This window comes from Danio rerio, chromosome 1, assembly GCF_052040795.2.
Source record: "Danio rerio strain M-AB ecotype USA chromosome 1, GRCz13ab, whole genome shotgun sequence".
Taxonomy (NCBI): domain Eukaryota; kingdom Metazoa; phylum Chordata; class Actinopteri; order Cypriniformes; family Danionidae; genus Danio; species Danio rerio.
Window position 1 is genome coordinate 21,624,769 of NC_141021.1, and position 23,787 is coordinate 21,648,555.

General features: G+C 36.8%; 1 protein-coding gene across 2 annotated transcripts in view; it reads right to left on the bottom strand.

The window, feature by feature from the left end:
• Window positions 1-23,787, bottom strand: part of ndst3 (N-deacetylase/N-sulfotransferase (heparan glucosaminyl) 3) — a 403,362-nt gene that overhangs the window by 8,958 nt on the left and 370,617 nt on the right. For both annotated transcript variants that reach the window (XM_087237100.1, XM_087237099.1), the window contains exons 7-12: window positions 18,568-18,750; window positions 15,615-15,711; window positions 14,897-15,020; window positions 10,962-11,136; window positions 5,341-5,511; window positions 5,087-5,196 (exon numbers count right to left, since the gene is read on the bottom strand). In XM_087237100.1, coding sequence (XP_087093226.1) covers window positions 5,087-5,196; window positions 5,341-5,511; window positions 10,962-11,136; window positions 14,897-15,020; window positions 15,615-15,711; window positions 18,568-18,750 — 860 coding nt within the window. The remainder of the gene's footprint in view (window positions 1-5,086; window positions 5,197-5,340; window positions 5,512-10,961; window positions 11,137-14,896; window positions 15,021-15,614; window positions 15,712-18,567; window positions 18,751-23,787) is intronic.

The window sequence follows — 23,787 nt, forward strand, 5'->3', positions numbered from 1 at the left end:
ATCTTAATCTTAATCAACCCCGATGTTTCTATGACAGTCTTTATGAGTGTCAAAAACTGGACTTGAACATTATGTATTCCTGGTGTTGGGTTGTGGCTGGAAGGGCATTCGCTGTGTAAAACAAATGCTGGATAAGTTGGTGGTTCATTCCATTGTGGCGACCCCTGATTAATAAAGGGACTAAGGGAATGAACATTATGTAAAAATTGCTTGCCGTATTTTTTTGAAAATACAATGCTTAATAAGTGTGAAAGTGATATATGCAAAAATGGCTTGCCAAATCAGTAAAAAATATGGAGTTTAAGTAAAAAAAGGCTTGCCATATTTAAAAAAAAAAAAACTCTTAAAAATTATTTATTGTAAAACTATAAGTCTCATAAACGTTAAAGATATAGCAACAAAATCTAACGCATCTAAATACAGCTTTTGGCCAAATTTGGGGCTTGTATAATTTTTTTATATGCCCGGATTATAAAAATTTAATATTTAAATTTTTTTATTTAAAAGACAATAAGTCTTATAGGCATGAGGAGATATAGCAACAATCTTGAATGTAGAAGGCACATTTTGACCACATTTGGGCCTTGTGGCATGAACGGCCTAGGAGGAGATATGTTTGTTTTCAAGGACAGAGTAGTATAACAGTATGTTGGCCTTCTTAAGCCTTTCTGATGAACGCGAGCGTTCGGGATTTCTTCCCTCTTTGGGATGGAACTACGAGGCGACGTTCATTCACAGAATGCAAGTTTCTGGAGGGCACATAGATCTGCAGCAGTGAGAGCAGATAAGAAGGAGCAAAGCCAGAAGTCACTTTGTAGGCAAACATCAGAGCTTTGAATTTGATGCGAGCAGCAACTGGCAGCCAGTGCAAACGGATGAGCAGCGGAGTGACATGTGCTCTTTTGGGTTCATTGAAGACCACTCGTGCTGCTGCGTTCTGGAGCAGCTGAAGAGGCTTGATAGAGTTAGCTGGAAGCCCAGCTAGTAGAGAGTTGCAGTAATCCAGTCTGGAGAGAACAAGAGCTTGAACAAGGAGTTGAGCTGCATGTTCAGATAGGAAGGGTCGGATCTTTCTGATGTTATAGAGTGCGAATCTGCACGATCGAGCAGTTCTAGAAATGTGGTCAGAGAAGTTTAGTTAGTCATCAATCGTTACTCCAAGGCTTTTCACCATTTTGGATGCAGTAATGTTTCCCCCATCCATCTGGATTGAAAAGTTATGGTGTAGAGTTGGGTTGGCAGAAACTACAAGCATTTCCATTTTCGCGAGGTTAAGCTGAAGATGATGATCTTTCATCCAGTGTGAAATGTCCGACAGGCAGGCTGAGATGCGAGCCGGAACCGAGGGATCATCAGGATGAAAAGAAAGGTATAGCTGGGTATCATCAGCATAGCAGTGGTAGGAAAATCCATGTTTTTGGATGACTGGTCCTAGAGATGTCGTGTAGATGGAGAAGAGAAGTGGCCCAAGAACAGAGCTTTGAGGTACCCCTGTGTTTAGATGCTGTAGGTTGGACATCTCTCCCCTCCAAGACACCCTGAATGACCTGTCAGAGAGGTAAGATCTGAACCATTGTATAACATTGCCCGCAACGCCCAGTGACTCAAGCGTAGATAGCAGGATCGGGTGGTTTACAATGTCAAAAGCAGCTGACAAATCCAGCAAGATGAGGACTGATGTTTACAGATTCAAATTACAGATTTCCAGCTTTCTTCAAAATATATATATATTTTTTGTGTTCAACAGAAGAAAAAAACTCAGGCTGGTTTGGAACAAGCGAAGGATGAATAAACAATGGCAGAATTTTCAGTTTTGGATAAACTATCCCTATAATGTGAGAAATATTCCTCATATATGTGTTACCACATGGTGTTCTGGAGAAAAGAAAAAAGAACAACACTTCACTTCTCTGTTAGAAGATGTGTTTCTAAATATGTTTTCTTTTAGACAAGTTGGAGCTCGCTTGCACTTTAAACATGACTGAACATGCCAAGTGTTCATTTTGAAATATCATTCATGAGAAGGCGTGGCCTTGTCCTCTGACAGGTGTATTTTCAGTTATTCATAAGCACTGTATGACACTGAATGACACTTTTGCAAATTATACTGCACAGCATTCCCTCCTTCCCTCACTTTTCTTTATGTTTTCAAAATTTTGAGAATATACAATGACACTTTAAGTGCAATTAAACACAGAAAGTGTCAGATGCCTAATGAGCTGTTTTTAATTGGAGAGGCCAGATGAAGTTAATCCTCTTGCTCTCATGCTGTGCTAATGACTACAGCCAGATTATCACAATTAATCTCATTCAAGCTCTGTATAGATTATACAGAAATCAACCGCTGAGAACACGGATCTGTGAGCTCGCTTTATCAACTGATTGTCTAACAGCATGGATGGCAGCATTGCTCCTGTTTCACATCTTTGGATGAGCCTCTGTCCATCTGGGTAATCTGTGTATGGACACATTTGTGTATCCATGTGGGAACCAAATGTTCCTAAAGTGATAAAAAAAATCTACAAAAAAAAAAAAAACACACATTACACAAACATATTAATGAAGCAATTATTATTTTATTTTTTTAAGATAGCATAATTTAAGCTTTCTTAATAAATGTTAGAAATAGCTCAACTAAAAAACTGATAATTGTGTCATCATTTACTCACCCTCTTCCTGTCAAACCTCAAGTGGTACTAATCCTTTATTACTTTTTTTCTTCTGCTGAACAGAAAATTATATTTTGAAAGAATGTAGGGGGGAAAAAAGTACTTATTGTATTATGTTTTTCCAACCGTGGAAGTCAATGACCACCAGTTACAAAAATTCTTCAATATACTTTTGTGTTTAACCCCAACAAAAATGATAACAAAAAGTAAAACAAAGTATTGGATACCCTTGAGGATCAGTAAATGATGAGTACATTTTTATATTAAAAATAATACTCCTGAATTAAGCCTTGCCATTCATTGCAAATAAAATAAATGTAAAAATAAAATAAAAAACATTTGGCTCTATTTTAACAATCGAAGCTTGATGTCTGAAGTGCGTGGCGCAAAAGCATTAAGTGCATGACCGAATCCACTTTTGCTATTTTAAGGATGGAAAAATAAGGTTTGAGCCCCGGCGCATGGTCTAACAGTGTTGTGCTTATTCTTTTAATGAGTTAAGGCTGTGTTTTGACCATAACGTGCATTAAACCAATCAGAGTCTCATCTCCCATTCCCTTTAAGAATCAGTTGCCTTGCGCCATGGCACATTTACTATTTACATGGCGGACTTTATAAGTCGAAAACTGAATGGTTCACTAGCGAGAAAACAGTTAAACAGACCATCTGCAGCACGAGAATAAAGAACGAGCCTCCTCCATTTGCCATTTTTACTTTCTCTTTTCTTTCCTTTTACTTTTTACTCCATTACTTTCATGCAGTAAGAAAACGGTGGAAACTCACTCCACTGAAGACATCTATTAGCCTACATATTTAATTTAGTTTCTTAAGTGCAAAGATTTGTTTCAAAACTATTTCTAAATTCAGTTCTGAGTTGTATCCAAACACACTTCCTATTGCTCCATATGGTGAAGCAGACGTCTCCCAAACCGGACAAATCTAGACTTGTTTTTATTAAAACTAATATAAATAAGAATATAATAAATACTACTAATACTAATAATATTATACAAATGCAAATTGTCATGAATAAACTGAAAAAAGCCACCCGAGGTGAAAAAGGCATGCAGGTAGTGTTTTTTGTATTTATGAAGAAAATAATAATTTTTGTAACTTTTTAATCCTTTATTTTTTCACGTGTAAATATTTTATGTACTGCTGTACATCCTGTGTGTATTAGGTGTCATTTGGACCTGCATAGGCACATCATAGCCTTGCATCTTATTGTGCCAGGTGTATGATAGGGCCCATAAAGTTAAACTCATAAAATGTGTGAAAATAATATTTCTTATTGAATAATTGGACATTTGGCTTTTCATGTCTAGAATTCCTGCACATTGAATTGCAAAATATTTCCATTTCACACTCACACCATTCAATTGAAAACAATCTTTTTAAAAATACTGGATTCATGATAGGCGACGCAGTGGCACAGTGGGTAGCACGTTCGCCTCACAGCAAGAAGGTCGCTGGTTCGATCCTCAGCTCAGTTGGTGTTTCTGTGTGGAGTTTGCATGTTCTCCCTGCGTTCGGGTACTCCGGTTTCCCCCACAGTCCAAAGACATGTGGTACAGGTGAATTGGGTAGGCTAAATTGTCCGTAGTGTATGAGTGTGTGTGTGTATGTGTGGATGTTTCCCAGAGATGGGTTGCAGCTGGAAGGGCATCCGCTGCACTTGCTGGATAAGTTGGCGGTTCATTCTGCTGTAGCGACCCCTGATTAATAAAGGGACTAAGCCGACTAGAAAATGAATGAATGAATGAATGATGAATGGATTCATGATAAGAGTAAGAGAGAGTAAAACTGAACTAATGGCAGCTGAAAATCACAAGAACACTAATAAAAACATGAAAACTCCAATCCCAAACCATTGAAAGATACTGTACTACTTGTAGGCTCAGAAGGCTGTTATTATCCATCCACATGGTTAATCAACTATTCTAATAGAGAAGACTTCAGATCTAGATTGGTTTTTACATTATTGTGATGGTTGGGTTTAGGGTTGGGGTAGGGGTATTAGTTAATGAAACACAATTAATAGGAAATTTAATAAATAATATAAATAATTCTCATTAACTTCCAGCCACAGCCATATGTGATCTATAGCTGATTAACTATATAGAATGATGATAACAGCCTTCTGAGCTTACCAGTAGGTGCCAAAGGTGCTGGCCCATATCTACCAGATGATAACCACTGATAATAATGCCTATTCATTAAAGTGAGAACATTCAAATCGGCTGGTAAAATTAACAAAAACTTAAGCTTGAAATTAAGAGTAATTTATAGTTATGTCAATTTACTGAGAGATACTAAATAAAAAACATACAGTGTGTGTAGTGTGTGTGTGTGTAGTGTGTGTGTGTGTGTGTGTGTGTGTGTGTGTGTGTGTGTGTGTGTGTGCATGTGGCCCTTACGTCAACGCCTGGGAGTAGTTGTAATATGGAGTGACACCCAAAAATTTTTGAAGCTCGTCCATCACTTTAGCTGGGTCATTTCTCAGCTGCTGTCCATCAATAATCATCAGCTACATGAAGAGACAGAGAGACAGACAGAGAGAGAGAAAGAGAGAGAGAAAGAGAGAGAGAGAGAGAGAGACTGAATGTAAAAGCAGATTCTGATAACATACATTAACAAAGGTAATTCAAGAGTATAGGCAGGTGTGTGTTACCTGGTTTGGAGGGTAGTATGTAAGCCATCTCTCTAGGTGCGTGGCGTAGAGTCCGGGTATGAGACAGCGGTTCTGCAGAGAGCGCAGCTCAGGAGGAGCCTGATTATCTGCTGATATCACCTCGTAGAAACTGAACTGCAGAGCTGCTGGGTCTTCATGAGCCCTCTGATGCTGCAGATGACAGCAAAACCATTTCAAACCCAAAACCTCAAAACGGCAACTACAAATGTGCGTTTGCTTTATTCTGAATCACTACAGTAAGCTTATATTAAGTGGTTGTATTTTGGATATGTTGGGTTTTGTGGGAAATTGCATAGATACACAATTTACTTTTGTATGTTTTCAAAGCATTACTTTTATGCAACAGTTCAACAACAGCAAAAATAACTGCATTAGAAGACAGTCTTGAGTTTCATCAACTATAATTCCTAACATAACTGAAGATTTTGTGTTTTTTTTCCAGAGCAGCACTACAGTGTTGGTTCCTAAATTCTTTTGTTTTTGAAAAGAAAATTTAAATGAGTAGCTGGGCTTCCATTCTAACATGACGCAAAGACAAAAAGAAAAAGAAAAGTTTTAAAACAGAGAAAAAATCCCAAATGTAAATTTGTCAGGCTCCTGTGTTTGTGTCATGTGATCTTCCCCATGTGCTGTGCTCCATTGCCTTGTTTGTGTCATGTGATCCCTTTGTTCTGTTTCTTGATGTTCATGGGTTCCACCTGTGTCTCACCCCTGTTTGTAATCAGTTCCATTGTGTCATGTGTATTAATATCCCTGTGTTTATTTAGTCCATTGTCCTGTGTTGCATTGTCAAGATCCCATGTTTCCTGCGTGTCCATGGTTTACATGGTCTAGTCTTAGTAGTAAGTGTTTTTGTAAATAAACTTGTGTTTAGTTTGAGAATTCCTGAGTCACCATTGTCAAAAGCAAATGTGACAAATTTAGGCGAATTTCCATCAAATTGTTAGAGCGGCTGACTGTAGTATTGGTAACTTAGTAACCAACAGTAAACAAGGCAAGCATGATGCAACCATGTGGGCAAATTGTGCACTACAAGAGTTTATTTGCCAAATGTGTTTCCATTTCATTCATATTTGTCCAAAACCACCTCATGTGAGTTAAATATTTTTTTTTTGCAAATGAAGGGATTATTTCAAATCAATCATTTCTCATTAACATTTCACATTAAAACTGGGTGATGGACATCCAGTAAATGGTTCAATGATGTCTTCATAAATATAGTCACATACCTTGTTTTTAAACCAATAAGTGTTTTGAATGAATACCTTGAATAACAAGTCAGTTAATCACTCATCAAGACAGGGGAATTGCTGTCACCTGCTGACAGTTTTAGTGTCACATTTGTTATATATTATCCATGACAAAATATTGTCTAATTATCATTATTGTGAAAAACTAAAACCATTTATCTATCTACATATAGGCCTACACTCTCTTGCCAAGTTTTGGTACACTACTCCAAATCATTAAATTCAAGTGTTCCAACTACTTCCATGGTCACAAAAATCAAACACCTAGACAGGCAGACTGCTTCTACAAACAATCGTGAAAAAATGAGTCAAGTGAAATCAAGCATGGAGCTGTTATAAGTGGCCACCTGTGCATATTCCAAGCCCATTCGTGATATTTCCTCACAACTAAAATACATGGTCAGTAGTTTTGAGCAGCTGCATCCAAGCCTTACATCAAGTGCAATGCAAAGTGATGTAAAGCTTGCTGTCGATGGACACTTAAGAGTACGGATGTGTTCTCTGGAGTGACGAATCACACTTCTGATGGACAAGTCTGGGTCTGGTGGTTGCCAGGAGAACAGTACTTGCCTGACTGCATTGTCCTAAGTGTGAAGTTTGATTGAGGGGGATTGTAATGTGGGGTTGTTTTTTAGGGTCCTTTCCTGTCCCAACATGACTGTGCACCAGTGTATAAAGCAGAGTCCTGACCTCAACCCAATGGAACACCTTTGAGAAGAGTTAGAATGACTGCAAACTTTCTCATCCATCGTCAGAAAATAAGCTTCTGAAATATGTTTCTTGTAATTTAGGTTTTTATGGTTAATAAAAACATAATTATGTGCAAATTAACATTTCACAGAAGGTAATCATGCGTTATAAATATCCGGCCCTTAACCTGAAATGAGTTTGACACCCCTAGTTTATTTGATAAGAAGCTGTGCAAGAAGCGAGATAATGTTGAAGGCTTCAATTGTATTTAATGTGTAAAACTATTTTTTGAGTACAGGAGATGAGATGAAGAGATGAAATGTTTTTCTTTTCCTATTGTCGTGATGTGTGGTAGAAGTGTCATGCTGTGCCCTCCTGTGCCTGCTGTTGATGAGATTTCTACCTCACGTTTACACCCAGTGATGTTCTCACTCACACTTACACGTATTCAATCTCTCCTCAATATCGCACATGAACATGTGCATGCTTTTCCAGCAGAAATTCACCCAGCACACCATTATGCATGCAGAAAACCTGAATGATTTCATTCATAAATATATAACATTTATAAACTGTAAAATAAAATATGTGCATTCCAACGCTGCATCAAACACACTGCCCTCTTTAGGTCTGGATGAGTGTTTTACACTAAACAGATTTAGTTTATTTTGTTGTTTTTATTCAGCTGCATTTCAATCATGCTTCACAGTATATTCTCATTCTCATCAATCACATTATTGTTTTATGTATTCTGATGAATTTGATTGACAGCTTCACTCTTCACAGCTGCAGATAATACAAAAGCATTCATACTGGATATTCACAGACATTTTTACTACTGCATTACTATAGAGCACTAAAAAAAGATGCTTTTGTAACTCAAAAGTCTGACTAGTGATGTATTCTTCTGAGTCGAACTCAGAAGCTCTTGTAGCAGCAACATAAAAAAGTTGAAAAAAGAGAGATTTTTTATTCATATTAAAACTTTAAAAAGTCCAGAGACCCACTCCTGCCTATTTTAAAATAAGATTCTGAAAAATAGGATTACTATGCGCTGCATTTTTAGGGACATACATTTCTGTATTTGGCTTTGTTTTCCAATTTGCATAAATAGGGCTGGGCGATTAGTTGTAAAATAATCTAAATTGTTATTCAGAACCTATAATGGATCTAATTTTCCTAGGTCGATTTTATCAGTTATTTTCCCTACTGTGTGTGGAGTCACGTGACCATGCTCTGTTAAGGCAGATTTATATCGAGAACATGCGTATCGTCCAGTGCAGCCTTTGCACGGCTGCATATCCACGCACCTTTAAAAAATGTAACTACACATGGCGAAGACACGTAGCGCAAGCTCTGTGATTGGTCGCTTTGGTAGAGTTGACACACATGGGTAGTGCGAAGAGCCTTAATGTAGCTTCTTGTACATTGAGGTACTGTTCAGGAAAAACAAAACCTACGTGAAGAAACTCGACACAGAGGAACAAATAAAACTGCTGCCATCTAGCATTTTAGAAGTGTTATTGCTGAGCAACACAAACAGCACGCAGAAGTATATCAATGCAAGGCAAGGCAAGCACCGTGGGCCACGGCGATCACTTGATGCAGATGTAAAAATCTGCCTTTAAAGTCTGAGGCTGATTTATTCTTCTGCGGCCAATTTGCAGCCAGATACTCTCTGGTCATGTAAGATGATGGACCCATTCTTGAACCTTACTTACACTAAATTGATGTAAGCTGTGCCAGAGATGCCTTGAGACGGTATATTTTTCATTACATTCAAATTATTATTTACATTACATTATTTACATTATTTACAAAACGTGCTGGATAAGTTGATGGTTCATTCCGCTGTGGTGACCCCAAATTAATAAAGGGACTAAGCCGACAAGAAAATTAATGAATGATTTAAAATATTTGTTTTACAGAAGATGCAAGATATGCAACCCAAGCTCATTCTGAAAACGTAGCCCCGTGGACGTTTCTGGAGACCGCGATTTATGTGGCCGGAGGTACGTATGGCCGCATTTGGTTTTTTTGAGCGTATTCTACGGGGCGGTGTGACTCCGCTCCTCTTTTTTGCGCTCGCCGGCTGTGTTGGCTCACCTCCGTGTGGAGGGCTTTCCCACTGCAACCAGTTTGTCCGTTTAGCTCGTAGTGTTACGTCGGCGGAGCGGAGGCCCGGAGGGGGAGGAGCCAGCCGCGGCGACATTCAAGTCCGGGGAAGAGCGGTTCTAGAAATCAGGTAAGATGAAAAACAGAACCAAAAAATAAAAGCGAACGAGTTTGTAACGGGGCGAGAATGTGGCGAAATCCGAAAACGCGGTTAAAATCGGACAAGGGCTTTTGCTTTTCTTTTCTGGATGGCTTTTGTATATTGTCGCTTGGGTTTAGGGAAGGAGGAGGAGGAGGGTGGCTGGATTGGCCGATTGGCCGATTGGCGTGTGAAACGCGAAAAAGCGCACAAAGGCGAAAACTGCACAAATAGAAGAGTTACTGCTTATTTTCTACTTTTAATTTGAAAAACATTGAAAATAATTAATTGTGTATCCAAAAGTCAGAGTTATTAATGTTCACTTTCTATGAGAAAAAAAATGACTGTTATTTTTGAACATTGATGTTCAATAAATAATCATAGATAGTAGATAATGTGTGCTTCCTTTAATGATTTTAAAATCAAGTAATGCACCCTTCCTTCAAAAATCTTAGACTTGTTATATGTGAGCATGTTTCCTGTAAAAAACTTGTCAGTGAAGTATGAAGACAAAATAATCGTATATTAATCTTAATCGAGTTAAAATGTTCAATTTATCGAGATTTTGATTTTAGGCCAATCGCCCTGCCCTATTCATACCTGAAGTTAAAAAGTGAATTTGCAGTTGCAGTAAAAATTGAAAAGCAGTTTGAACAATAACACTCAGACATTGTGTATAATCTACCAATCGTGACCCGTGTTAAGGTGTGATTTACAGAGAAATGCAAATATGCCTATACATTAGATGTGTTCATTCAAGTGATGCTGCTCAGACTGATTGTTGTATGACATCAAAGTACCCTGAGAGTAAATCTAAAATGTCCTACAACCATTAGTCTATGCAAATCCAGCCACAGAAAATATGGCATATATGTTCAACCTGAAAATACATGGATAGTGAGTTGGTTCATTCTATTCTGTAAGACCAAAAATAAATGAATACAAACAGCATGAAAGAACAATTTAATAGTTTAAAAATGTCAATTATTTTCGGGTTAAAAAAGCTGAATTTTCAGCAATATTACTCTTGACGAGATTTGCTGCTCATGAAACATTTCTTATAACTGTATTATGCTGAAAAAAAGTTATGCTGTTTAATATTTTAGTGGAAATTTAAATATAGTTGTTAATAATTAATGTAGTTGTAAAAATATAGTTGTTAAATAATTTTACTGTCCCTTTTGATGTGTATTCACGATCAAATTGAATGTGTCCTTACTGAAAGTCATATTCTTTCTTCTTCAAAACACTTACTAAACCAAAATCAATAAGCAACAGTCTATATATTTATTAATGGAGGCAAAATCGCACTGACTTTTACTGTACAGCAGCCTCTTTCACCCACCTACATAGACCTCTGATTGGCCAGTCAGACTAGTTTGTGCTCTGTGATTGGTCAGTTGTACCTGGTACCAGCTGTATGCCCGGTCTGAAGGGTTGATGAGCAGCGTGAGGATCTTGGCTTTGGGAAGGAGAGCAGCGGCTCGTTTGGGCGTCTCCTCTGATGGAAAGTAATTTGCGCTTTTCTCAAACAGGAAATCGGTGCTGACATTAGATGGAACTGGAAAGAACTCCATATACCTTTGAGAAAGAGGTGTATCGAGTTAGAGGAAACTCGCACAAAGACAAATGCACACACAAGCAGACGTGTCATTCACTGTGGGACATTTTGTCATAGCAGATTTTGTCCTGTACACTTTATGACCTAGCTTGAGGCGGAAATATATCTGGGTCAATGACAAATACAAATGTACAAGATAGAAAAATAAAAAAATAAATAGGTAAAAAAAATACCCAGTAGTTTAACCATCAAAAAAGTAATGACATGATGTGTGATCGGGGCAAACAAGCAATTATAGTCACAAATTATACATTAGTTCGTGCAATTTATTAATTTGTTGTAATTTGTTAAAATAATCCCTTGTTGTGTGTAAATTGTGGCCACTCTGTACTAATGGTTCCTTTGTTTTAGTTATATTGCAGCCATGATTTAATTTGAAACAAGGGAACTAATTAACACAACGAACCAAAATGAGGGAACAAATGAATCAGACAAACTAATAAGTCAAGGGAACGAATTCAGTTTACTGCCACAATACATTTTTCTCCCAAAAAAACGTGTGTATAGTTATTATCCATTCATTCATTCATTTATTCATTCATTTTCTTTTCGGCTTAGTCTCTATTAAGGGGAAACCCACATGCAAACTCCACACAGAAATGCCAACTGACCCAGCTGGGGCTCAAACCAGCAACCTTCTTGCTGTGAGGTGATTGTGCTACCCACTGCGTCATTGTGCTACCTCCCATAGATATAATAATAATAATAATAATAATAATAATAATAATAATAATAATAATAATAATAATAATAATAATTATTATTATTATTATTATTATTATCATTATAAATATTAGGAGTAGTAGTATGTATATTTTGTAAATTTTGCAGTAAATTATTTAGCAGAGTTATAAAAAAAAGAGTCATGATAGGGCAGACTAATGCATGTAACTGTCTGTATTAAGGAAGACATTATCACTAGACCAACAATTTATAATAGTTCTTCAGCTGTTGATCCATACATTAATCTGCTGACCTACAAAAGCTTGAGCTTAATAGCAGCAGATGCAGAATTGAAGTTATCAAATTAAATATGCCACAAGTTCACTTAAGCACTTAAATGGGTCAGTAAGAATAATTGCTCCCTCGAATCATTATGCAACGAGTACTTAAGCTGAATAGCAATTCAAACAGAAATAGATCTTTTCTTTACATGATTGCTTTATGTAAAAAATATTCTTTGTGCTATTTTAATGTTGACTTGGATTATATATATACAGTCTGATCCCCAAATCAACATATTAAACAGAATACTTCATCAAAGCAAAGTGAGACCATGTCAAATTATTTGTCACAACCAAATTAATATTCCTAATCAGAGTCTACAACTAACCTGCTACACCTGCCAATGCCCAAAAGCATCATAAGCCTATGTAGATCATAACAAATGACCATACCACTGAATTTAATGTTGTGGTCTGTTTCCCAATGTTACATAATTGAAAATCAGCATAGATTACGAGTTCTTTGACGTTATTGTTAAATCCATTGGCAGATTGCACCTATTATTTGTTTTTACGTGCAGTGTGATTATAATTTTCTTTTTAATATTGTACTTTATAAACAATTTAAATTTAACTAATTAATTATTTTTTTAATTAATTAATTTTTAATTATTTTTAATTAATTTCTAAATGAAGTAATTAAAATAGGCATAAAATAAATAAATAACCAAACAAAAAAACTGAAAAAAAGTAATGGTGGAAATTAGCTTCAAAGACTAGAAAAGACAGAAATAAACAAACAAAAAAAATTGTCAATGACTTGCTGACATTCACAAAAACCAGGACATTTCTTATACACGACATCCTGTTTTTAAACCTTAGATTTTTTGTTTATTTTTTGTTACCCAGGTTGAAAACATTGTGTAATCAGAAAGTAAATCATATCAAATCACCTTCTCAACCAAAGCTAACCAACTTTAATACAAGAAGTTGCTAGCTGATTGGCAAATAACCAACCCAGGCTCATTGGAAATATGTGACTTGGACTACATTTTTATGATCCTACAGAAATGTACCCTGGACTAATTCCCTGGTCCCAATAGTATTTTTGTACCCTTACCCCTTCCCTTGGCCCTTGAAACAGAATGGGCTTAAAAATGTACCCCTAAGAAATAGGACACCACTACAGCATCTGCACAATTCATCATATGTCATCGCAATCTCTTACTTTATATGAGATCTGACGATCACGACTGCTGTAGTTATTCCAGTTGCGTTATTTATTTTTTTGGTATTTATCTTCAGGAAATCACTGAAGGCATTTGTCATGTTATCATAACAATATAACGTGGCAATAAGATCGCAACTGTACTGTGCATTTACACAGTGGCCTTATTATGCCATGTAAACACACAAAAACAACATTAACATTATAGCAGACACTGTAAAAATGTCATTCCTAGCCACTAGACTTTTCTGACAGGGTATTCCAGTGTAATCGAGTGACAAAATGTGCTATACAGGAGTTATTATTAGGAATTATAGTAAGCGAAGTTTAGCGTTTATTTTAGCATGTTTTTTAAAGAATGACGGTAAAACATGAACGTAGTTATGAATGATAAACATAAGCCTATTTGTTGTAAAAATTCATAATAATTACAAAAAAAAAATCCTAATTTGTACATCTTCTTACTTTCGTGTGCAGCCATGCTGCCGTTCTTGCTGGTGTATTCTGGGAATTTTTTTTACCCCTTGGTTTCGAGTGTGGTCCTGAAAAATCTCAGTTTCAAGGGGTATCTACCCCTTCCCCTTATACCCACATCTTTAAGCTAAAGAGAATTGGGACACCTCTATCCCTTCACGTGAACACACAAAAATAGGGGTAGGGGTAAGGGCTAAGGGGTAGAGCTGAGACTCAAATCTTCTTGACAGTTTTTGATTTTACAAGTCCAGTAGAGGGCACCATGTACAATTTTGACTATTTTAAATACGTACATGTAATTGTGACACGTTTTATCATGTGTGCCAATTCTTGCAAATCCCATCGAGGCAGCTGTGCACATTTCAAGTGTACATATTAACATTCTTCCCGTGCATGTCCATCAGAGAACGTTGTATAAAATGCATCTTACATCAGCTAGTATGTACCAACCGATAGTGTTTATAATAGCAAACTAGAACACAAAAGCAATCATGGCCATGTACTCCAATCTCACTCTGCATGTTTTGGGTTTCATTTTACATGGTTTCTAGAACCTTTCTTCAACCGACTCGAAACCCCGGTCTGCTCTGCCTTAATTCTTAAGTCTGGCACTGTTCGTGGTGAGCTACAGAGCAAACCAGTTAAGATTATTGCACACTGAATTTGAAATTTTTGTCCGCAATTTCTGCACGTTAAAAAATAAATTCAACCTCATGTTGTGTGAATCGTATTTACACACTGCCTTTGAAACTTTTGCCGTCATAAAAAAAATTCTAACCGTGTTCGGTTTCTTTCTGCTTTTCACATCCGAAAAAGCATTTTTAAGAGGTGTTTTGATAGTTCAGAGCCACCATACAAGCAAAAAGCTAAATACAGAATGCCGTCATTTTCCCAATGAACCTATGTTGCAAATAGCACATCCTCATAACTCACCAACACCCATTGTACTTGCATTTAATGCATGGTGAGGAGTATTAATTATAGGCCCTGTTCATGATCCATGTCATTTCCACCAGTGCATATTACACCCAAAACGACAAAGTGAAACCCGCACCAAAGTGTTTTTACACCCACCAGTCGATGCCTTTATGGTAGTTGTTGGTGTTGAAAAACTGAACCTCCTCAAATGTTTTGACACTGGGGAAGTTGCTGGAGATAAAGGGATGCATGATCAGGAAGAGGTAGAGAGCCGTCGTGCCTGAAGAGAGAAAGAAAGAGAGATGAACAGAGGGAGCAGCAGGGCCGGAAAGAAAAGAAGGAGGTGGAGAAGTAAATCAACGAGTCCTTCCCCTGCTAATGATGAAATTATATGTGTAGCTGATAGCGCTGAAGAGAAACATTTCGGGCAGGGAGACTCAGCCCACAGACCGAGAAACTAAGAGACATGGGATCAATACGCCATTTACCTTATGGATTTTTTCCCTTGTGTGTGTGTGTGTGTGTGTTGTGAGTTTGTGATATAGCAAGAAAGAAGATGAGTGCAGAGAGGAGAAGTGTTTAACAAGACAGTGTCTTGACACCAATCAAAATCTTACAGCCCCAAAACAGCACTCTGTATTTTCCCTTTTCTACCCCCCCTCAGGCCTCTTGGGATGCGTCTGTATTGTTCTCCTCTAGAGCTGAACGCCCGTAGTTGCACTTTCATCATTTCTAGCAGCACAAGGTGAGATATGAAGCAGGATCAAGGGGAACAGCGAAGCGAGAAGATACGTGAACACACACTCAGAGCTTTGAAGCTCCGCCAAGGAGAAGAGGGAAGAAACACGCTCCTGTAACAGAGCAACAGAATTACCTGTCTTCTGAGGCCCGACCACCATGAATTTGGGCAGCCTGTCGCAGGTCTTCTCTTTGGACCAGATGTCCTTATGCCGTTTGTCATCGCATGGGTTCTAGAACACAATATGGTGAATGAGCTGAGGGATAAAGTTCAAGCAAATCAATATGTGATCTGTAAACTGGAGCAGAGATAGAGGACAGGTCAGGGTCTGGATGACTGCAGTGTATGGATCTTCATCTTCAGAGATCGTTTGACAGATATTAATGGTTATTCTTATGCCCTGTTTGGACGGGATTGGTTTTCTGGACATATAGTATTTCTGCAATGCAACTGTTCTTGCAGACGTCTGTAAGAATCTTCAATTTACACTTGATAAGCAGTTTATGTTAAAAAAAACTTAATATGAATGTATCTAAAAATGAGCATAACAGCTGTTAAACACTTTTATTGAGCATAGTTGTAAAATATATATTAATAAGAGCAATTGCAAATATGGCTTAAGAAAAACAAACACGCTATAATTGTGCAAAACCAACATACTTCCATGTTTGTCTCTGTGTGGAGTTGTAAAGGTCATATTTTTATTTTCTGGCTTTTCATTGGTCAGTGTCCTCTTGAGACACATGGAGTGGCTCATGTACAATGCTAATTTTGTACATGGATTACAGGCTGCAGAGAGCAGGCATTTTACAAACATACCAGTTTGCAGAAGTATGGCTTTTATTTGTTGCCATTTTTGAGAACATTTTGTGTTGAAATAAACCAATAAAAATAAACAAATAAAATAAAATATACAGTTGAAGTCAGAATTATTAGCCCCCCTCCCTGTTTATTTTTCCCCAATTTCTGTTTAACCGAGATAATATTTTTTCAACACATTTCTAAACATAATAACCCTAGTTTTAATAATTCATTTCTAATAACTAATAATTTATTTTATCTTTGCCATGATAACAGTAAATAATATTTTACTAGATATTTTTCTATACTAGATACTTTTCTAGACACTTCTATACAGCCTAAAGTGAAATTTAAAGGCTTAACTAGGTTAATTAGATAAACTAGGCAGGTTAGGGTAGTTAGGCAAGTCATTGGGCTAATAAATTTGTCCCTAAATTATTTTTTTTAAATGTAAAACGGCTTTTATTCTAACCGACATAAAACAAATAAGACTTTCTCCAGAAGAAAAAATATTATCAGACATACTGTGAAAATGTCCTTGCGCTATTAAACAAAATTTGGAAATTATATATATATATATATATAAAAAAAAAAAAAAAATTCAAAGGGGGCTAATAATTCTGACTTCAACTGTACATTTAAAAATAATTCTCTTTGGTTCACCAAAGCTGCATTTCTGTTATCAAAAAAATACATTCATTTATTCACTATTAATTTATTTATTAATCAGTAGTACCTTTCTAGCTGAAACCCATCACTGGGAAACACTCATATACTCTTGCATACACATACATACACTATGGACAATTTAGCTTATTCAATTCACTTACAATGCATGTCTTTAGACTTGTTAGAGAAACTGAAGCAGCTGGAGGAAACCCACGCAACCACTGTGAGTCCACACAGAAATGCCAACTGACCCAGTCGGGGCTCGAACCAGCAACTTTCTTGCTGTGAAGCGATTGTGCTACCCCTTGCACCACCATGACACCCCAAAAAAGTACAATAAAGGTAACATTATGAAATATTATTACAATTTTAAATACATTTCTATTGAACAAATTTTAAAATGCAATGTATTTCTGTGATGGTAAGGCTGAATTTACGGCATTGTCACTCCAGTTCTACAATGTCACATGACTTTTCAGAAATTATTCTGATTCTGATTTGGTGTTTAAGAAATGTATACTATCTTTAAATTTTTTTAAATAGTTGTGCTGTTTAATTTATATACAATATTTTTGTATGTATTTATTTAAGATCATTTTCTTTTTCGGCTAAGTTCCTTTATTAATCTGGGGTCGCCTCAGTCGAATGAACCACTCACTTATCCAGCATATGTTTTACGCGGTGTATGTACTTCCAGCCAAAACCTATTACTGGAAAACATCCATACACACTCATTCACACACACACTCATACAGTACGGTCAATTTTAGCATACTCAATTTGCCTGTACTACATGTCTTTGAACTTGTAAGGGAAACCGGAGCTCCCAGAAGAAACCCATGCGGACATGAGGAGAACATGCAAACTCCACACAGAAATGTCACTTGACCCAGCCAAGGCTTGAACCAGTGCTGTGAGGCGAACGCACTACCCACTGCGTCATCGCTCGCCTATTTTCAAAATCATTTAACAACATTTAAAAGACCAGCATTTAGTGGAAATATAATTAAACTTGTCATTTTAGTTTCCTTAAATGATTCTATTGGAAGGTAAAAAAAAATCAAGAAATGTTAATCTGATTTAAAATAGACCTATTATAACCCTTTTTACAAGATGCAAAATAAGTCTCTGATGACCCTAGTGTGTGTTACAGTGTGTATATAAAGTTTCAGCTAAGAAAACCCCACAGACAATGTTTATAACTCTTTAACACTGCCCCTTTTAGGCTTTGATCCTATTTATGTAGTTTTGGCAACTGCTTTAAATTCAAAAGAGATTGGGCTCCTAGCCCTGTTTTACAAAAAAGTGGTGCTACAAATGCCTATGTGCCAGCATAGTGGCAGATTCAAAAACAAAAAGTCATATGCTAATGAGGGAGAGATCATAACTAATGTAAATGGGACTTTGATGTTTCTGCAGACTGTTTTTAGAAAGTGTGATTATAATTTTTTTTTTTATTAATACATATTTACCATTAGAAGCTGGTTATATGCACAGACTGTTGCCACATAACTGTACTTAAATTTTTTGTAAAAGTGTTTTTTGCACAATAGGTCCCTTTTACATAAAATAGTGAATATGGTCAAAAGACATTTAGTGTCTCTCAATCATGACTGACCTGCCACAGCGGGTTTCTCTGCTCCGGGAAGAGTGTGAAGTACTTGTGCGCGAGCTGCAGTGGAGGAAGTGTGTGCAGCCTCAGGTTGGTCCAGCATTTCAGGAAGTTTGCCAGATTAGTGAACGTATATAATCCCAAGCGGTCGTTCCCATAGTTGGAGAGATGAGTCATAAATATACTGATCTGCAAAGAGAAATAAAGATAGAAACTGAGTATTCATTCAAAAATAAAAATAAAAAAGCCACAAGATGTGGATGTGATCTTAATTGCAATACCCTAGTTCATCCTGTAGGAAGCAGTATTGTGTATATTAACATTCAGGTTAACGTTCAACCTTTGCTTCTTTATTGTACACTTTCCTCATAAGAGAGAAATCATTAAATACAAATTGACCCACATTCATCCATATACAGTAAGTGTGTTATTTGCATTAATTTGCGCATGATTTCATGTATCAGACAAGTGTTGTAAATGGCCCAGCCGATGTTAAGGAGATGTTGATGATTTGGTTTGCTGGCAGTCTTTGATAAAGGCTAAATGTCGCCTAGCAACCCTATACATGCACCAGGGTGTGCTGATTTCCAGCGCCAGGCCCTTTATGGGGCGGTTCAGAGCACCCCTGGGGCACATTCAATTACTGCAGGCCGATCAGCGCTCTTTCATATGAGGTATAAGCCCAGCGGATGCGTCCACTTCATGTGGAGTCGGGCTGTAATTCTGATGTAATCCACTAGAGTAAGGTCACTCGCGGACAGTGTCTGTGGAGATCAGAATCAATACAATTAACAAGGGTCTGCTGAGAGAAAAGAGAAGATGAGAGGAGTGAGAAGGGAAAGACAGGGGGAAGAGGAAGAGTGAAGAAGTTTTATTGGGTCTCTATGCTTGACTGGTTTAGTAGGTTGCATTGCATGAGGAGAGGAGAGGAGAGGGAATATGTGGCCTAGTTTAAAACAGCCACTGCCGGTAATGCCAGGCGGGGCCGTCGCTGAAATTCAGCCGACCCGGGACAAAGTTATGTGTCGGTCCACACTTGCCCAGGTGCAGGGAGTTGCATTATGAAATAGAGACCCTCAGGGACCCTCCTCATCAGTGTTCGGGACAACATTCCCTGTTGTCTCTCCTCAATGACGTTCCTGAAGCTATAGGCATCCTTCACCTACGTAATAAAATGCACATACATTATAAACCTAGGAGATAATAAGCTTGACTTATTTATTTTGTTAGTGTTTTACAGCTGTTTATATTTATTCATTAGACGTCTTCCCATACTGGTCTGTAAAGAACAGTACAAAGAATTCCATTAAACACTGACTTTAACAGGAAAGTATAGTAATCACAGCTGTGTCTCAAGGACAAACATTTTAAAATAAGTGGATCTTTGTAAAATAGGGTGGACCTCAGCACTTACTTTTAAACTACAGTACATCATTTTGAGATAGAAAAAACTGTTGCAAAATTTGGTGCCATGAAATGGCATTATCAGTTTTGGCAGAAAGAGAAAAAGGTAAAAAAATAAGAGCTATATTTTTGTTTCTGGTGAATGAAATAATGTGGTTTTAATTCATTTAATTAATTTATTCCTTGAAATAATTCAGCAAGTACATGTGCAAACCAAATAAAAATCACTATATATAGTTTAAAACACATTTCATATAAATTTTATTTAATTTTCAGTTATTTTTCACATACTTTTATTGTACAGCATATGGTATATACCATGTCTAAAATTAATGAAGATTAATGAATGAATTAATAAAACAAACAAATGAACAACTGAAAAAACTGATGCAAAATTTGGTGCCATGAAATGGCATTATCAGTTTTGGCAGAAAGAGAAAGAGGTCAAAAATACGAGCTACAAAGATATGCTTAAATTGAAAATGAAAATGTGCCCTGGTAATAACAGATAGAGAAACATAACAGATTCATGTATTCATGGGCTCAAATAACAGGATAGAGAAAAAAAAGGGAAAAAAATAGAGAACAAGCAAAAGCAGAACATTCATTCATTCACTTTCTTTTCGGCTTAGTCTCTTTATTAATCTGGGTTTTACACAGCGGAATGAACCGCCAACTTATCCAACTTATTATTTCTTAAAACAAGACAATATGTTTTGCTTGTCTAGAAAAATCTTGATTTTTGATATTTGGACCAGAAACAAGACAAAAACCTAAGTAAGAAAAGCATTTTTGCAGTGTGCCCTTCCAACTGCAACCCATCACTGGGAAACATCCATACACACTGATTCACACACATACACCACGGACAATTTTAGCCTACCCAATTCACCTGTACCACATTTCTTTGGACTGTGGGGGAAACCGGAGCACCCGGAGGAAACCCACGTGAATGCAGACAGAACAAGCAAACTCCATGCAGAAATGCCAACTGGCACAACTGAGGCTCAAACCAGCGACTTTCTTGCTGTGAGGTGACAGCGCTACCCACTGCGCCTCCGCATCGCCCAAAAGCAGAACAATATATAACATAAATAATTAAATAACACATTTCTCTTATTTTATTTATATTAAAAACACAAATATTACTCAACAGATGGGTATTCCAATAACACACACCACTTGCAGACAGCACACAATAACTTCCATTAGTGTAACTTAGCAATCCTTTTTTTTTTACACATAAATTATATAATTTAAGTTATATTAGCAGCTTGGAGAGTACTGGAATTAGCATGCAAGCTAACAAATTACTCATTATGTTCTCATTCACTATAGCGATGCTGTCTTTCCCATATATTTCCATTTGTGGCAGTCCTTTGAGTTTTCATATGAATGTATATTTGAAGGCTCCTCCAAAGTGCTTCAGAGAAATCCAAAAGTGCTGTTTTCTACTGTTTTTTTTTTTTCAGAAAACACACAAACACACAATGGAGAAAATTAGTTTGTGATAATTGGTTGCGATGCAATGTGTATTCTGGCATATACACACAAAACTAGGCAAAATTGCTTAATCTGACAAAGTAATCAACATTAAAACCGACCGGCAATAACGGCAATAGTCGTCGTAATAGTTTTAATAGTAGTAATAGTAGTCGTCTTCAATAACTTACTACAGTTTCAATCTTATTTTGATATATGAAACCATATTATATACACTAAGTAAATTAATTAATTAATAGTCGTTAAAGTAGTAGTAGTAGTAGTCCTTGTAGTAGTAGTAGTAGTTGTCATCATTGTAGTAGTATTCATCGTAATAGTCATAGTAGTAGTAATAGTCGTCGCCTTAAATAACTCACTACAGTTTAAATCGTTTTTGATATATGAAACTATATTATATACACTCAGTTAATTAATTAATTGTCATTGAAGTAGTAGTAGTAGTAGTAGTAGTAGTAGTAGTAGTAGTCGTCGTAGTAGTAGTCATTGTATTAGTCGTAGTAGTAGCCGTTGTAGTCATCGTAATAGCAGTGGCGCCCCAGAACATTTTCTTAGGGGTGGCCAGAAGAGGCCATACCAAACCCTGGGGTGGCACATAAAATATGATGAGTTCAGTGTAATGTTATATTTTTGTTTCTAGTGAATGAAATAATGTGGTTTTAATTCATTTAATTAATTTATTCCTTGAAATAATTCAGCAAGTACATGTGCAAACCAAATAAAAATCACTATATATAGTTTAAAACACATTTCATATAAATTTTATTTAATTATCAGTTATTTTTCACATACATTTATTGTACAGCATATGGTATATGCCATGTCTAAAATTAATGAAGATTAATGAATGAATTAATAAAAAACAAATGAACAAACTGAACAAAAGGCGTTACTGTATTCACACACACACTCACTATACAGACCCTAATAATATCATTTATCCATATTCCTTTTTTAGCCACAGCATTATTAATACAGCTTCTTCTATTGACGCACCTCAAGATAAATATTAAATTGCCATTGCTGTCTATTGAAGATGTGTGCATGCTGTCAATAATGATCGGGAAGGGGGAGGGGCAGTGAACCAGCTACATCAGTGGCACCAATTATTCAACGATAATTTAGTGGCTGCTATTTATTTATTAAAATATTGGGAATTTATGTGAGTATATTTCAATTAATAATATCAACAGCAAAATCATATTAGGGTGGCCAGAGTTTACCCCTGTGGCCAGTTTACCTGCATAATAGTTGTCGTCGTACTAGTAGTAGTAGTCATCGTCATCCTAGCAGTAGTAGTTGCGCCACCGTGACGCCCAATAATATTTAAAAAAAAAAATACAATTACTGATCCCAAACTTTTTAACAATATAATACAATATTAAAGCGTAAAGCACAATAATAAATGCATACATGTAATGCTGTTAACATGCAATAGTGTAGATAATGACAACAACAATTATCTAATTACTTTACAAATATTCAAATTGCCAAAACATCATCGCTGGTAATAGTAGACAGACAAAGTCTATCAAAAGTTACACACACAATTGAATTAGGCATCCACAAATTTGAGCCGAACTTCAGCCCTGACATCAATTCATTTTCCATAAAACCCTTAGATTTATCACGAAATGAGATCTGCTGCATTATACATCTGTTTATTAAATTGAAGGTAAAAGAGAAGAGTGAGATCCATTAGAACAGACGGTCTCCTGCAAGCTGAAAGTGTTTTATAATCAGCCAGGATCTGGCTGGAGCGTGTAATGGACTGAGTATCAGGGCCTGAGTGTCGCTCCCTCAGAAGGTTGCAGTGGATGTGTTGGCGGAGCGGCACTGCCAGCAGCCTTTGATTGATGGATGGGATGCTGGGTGACCGTGAGCAGGGCGGGGAATATTTATGGGATAATGAGACAAGTTTAGCAGCTTCTGTCACACTGGCATGCTTTATGCCATGCTGAAGTAACACACACTCCTGTGTACACACTCGTGGCCGCCGAATTCAATTTAACCCTCACGGGAAAACGAATGGGACCCGTGATATTAAAAAGATGTCAAGCATTATAAAGTATTTTGGTGGGATTGTGGTGAATGTTCGCCTTCGCTCCACACACATAAGAACACAGGCTTTTCTCATACGTACAACATCAATCTGACCACTGAACAAGTTCTGCTGTACCACAAACAGACTGATCAAGATATGATTTATGCTGCGCTTTCAGCAATCTATAACAAACACACACACACACACATATATAGGCTTTGTAAAATAGACACCAGAAGCAGCAACCCGTATACACACACAAGCACAGCCATGGGTCG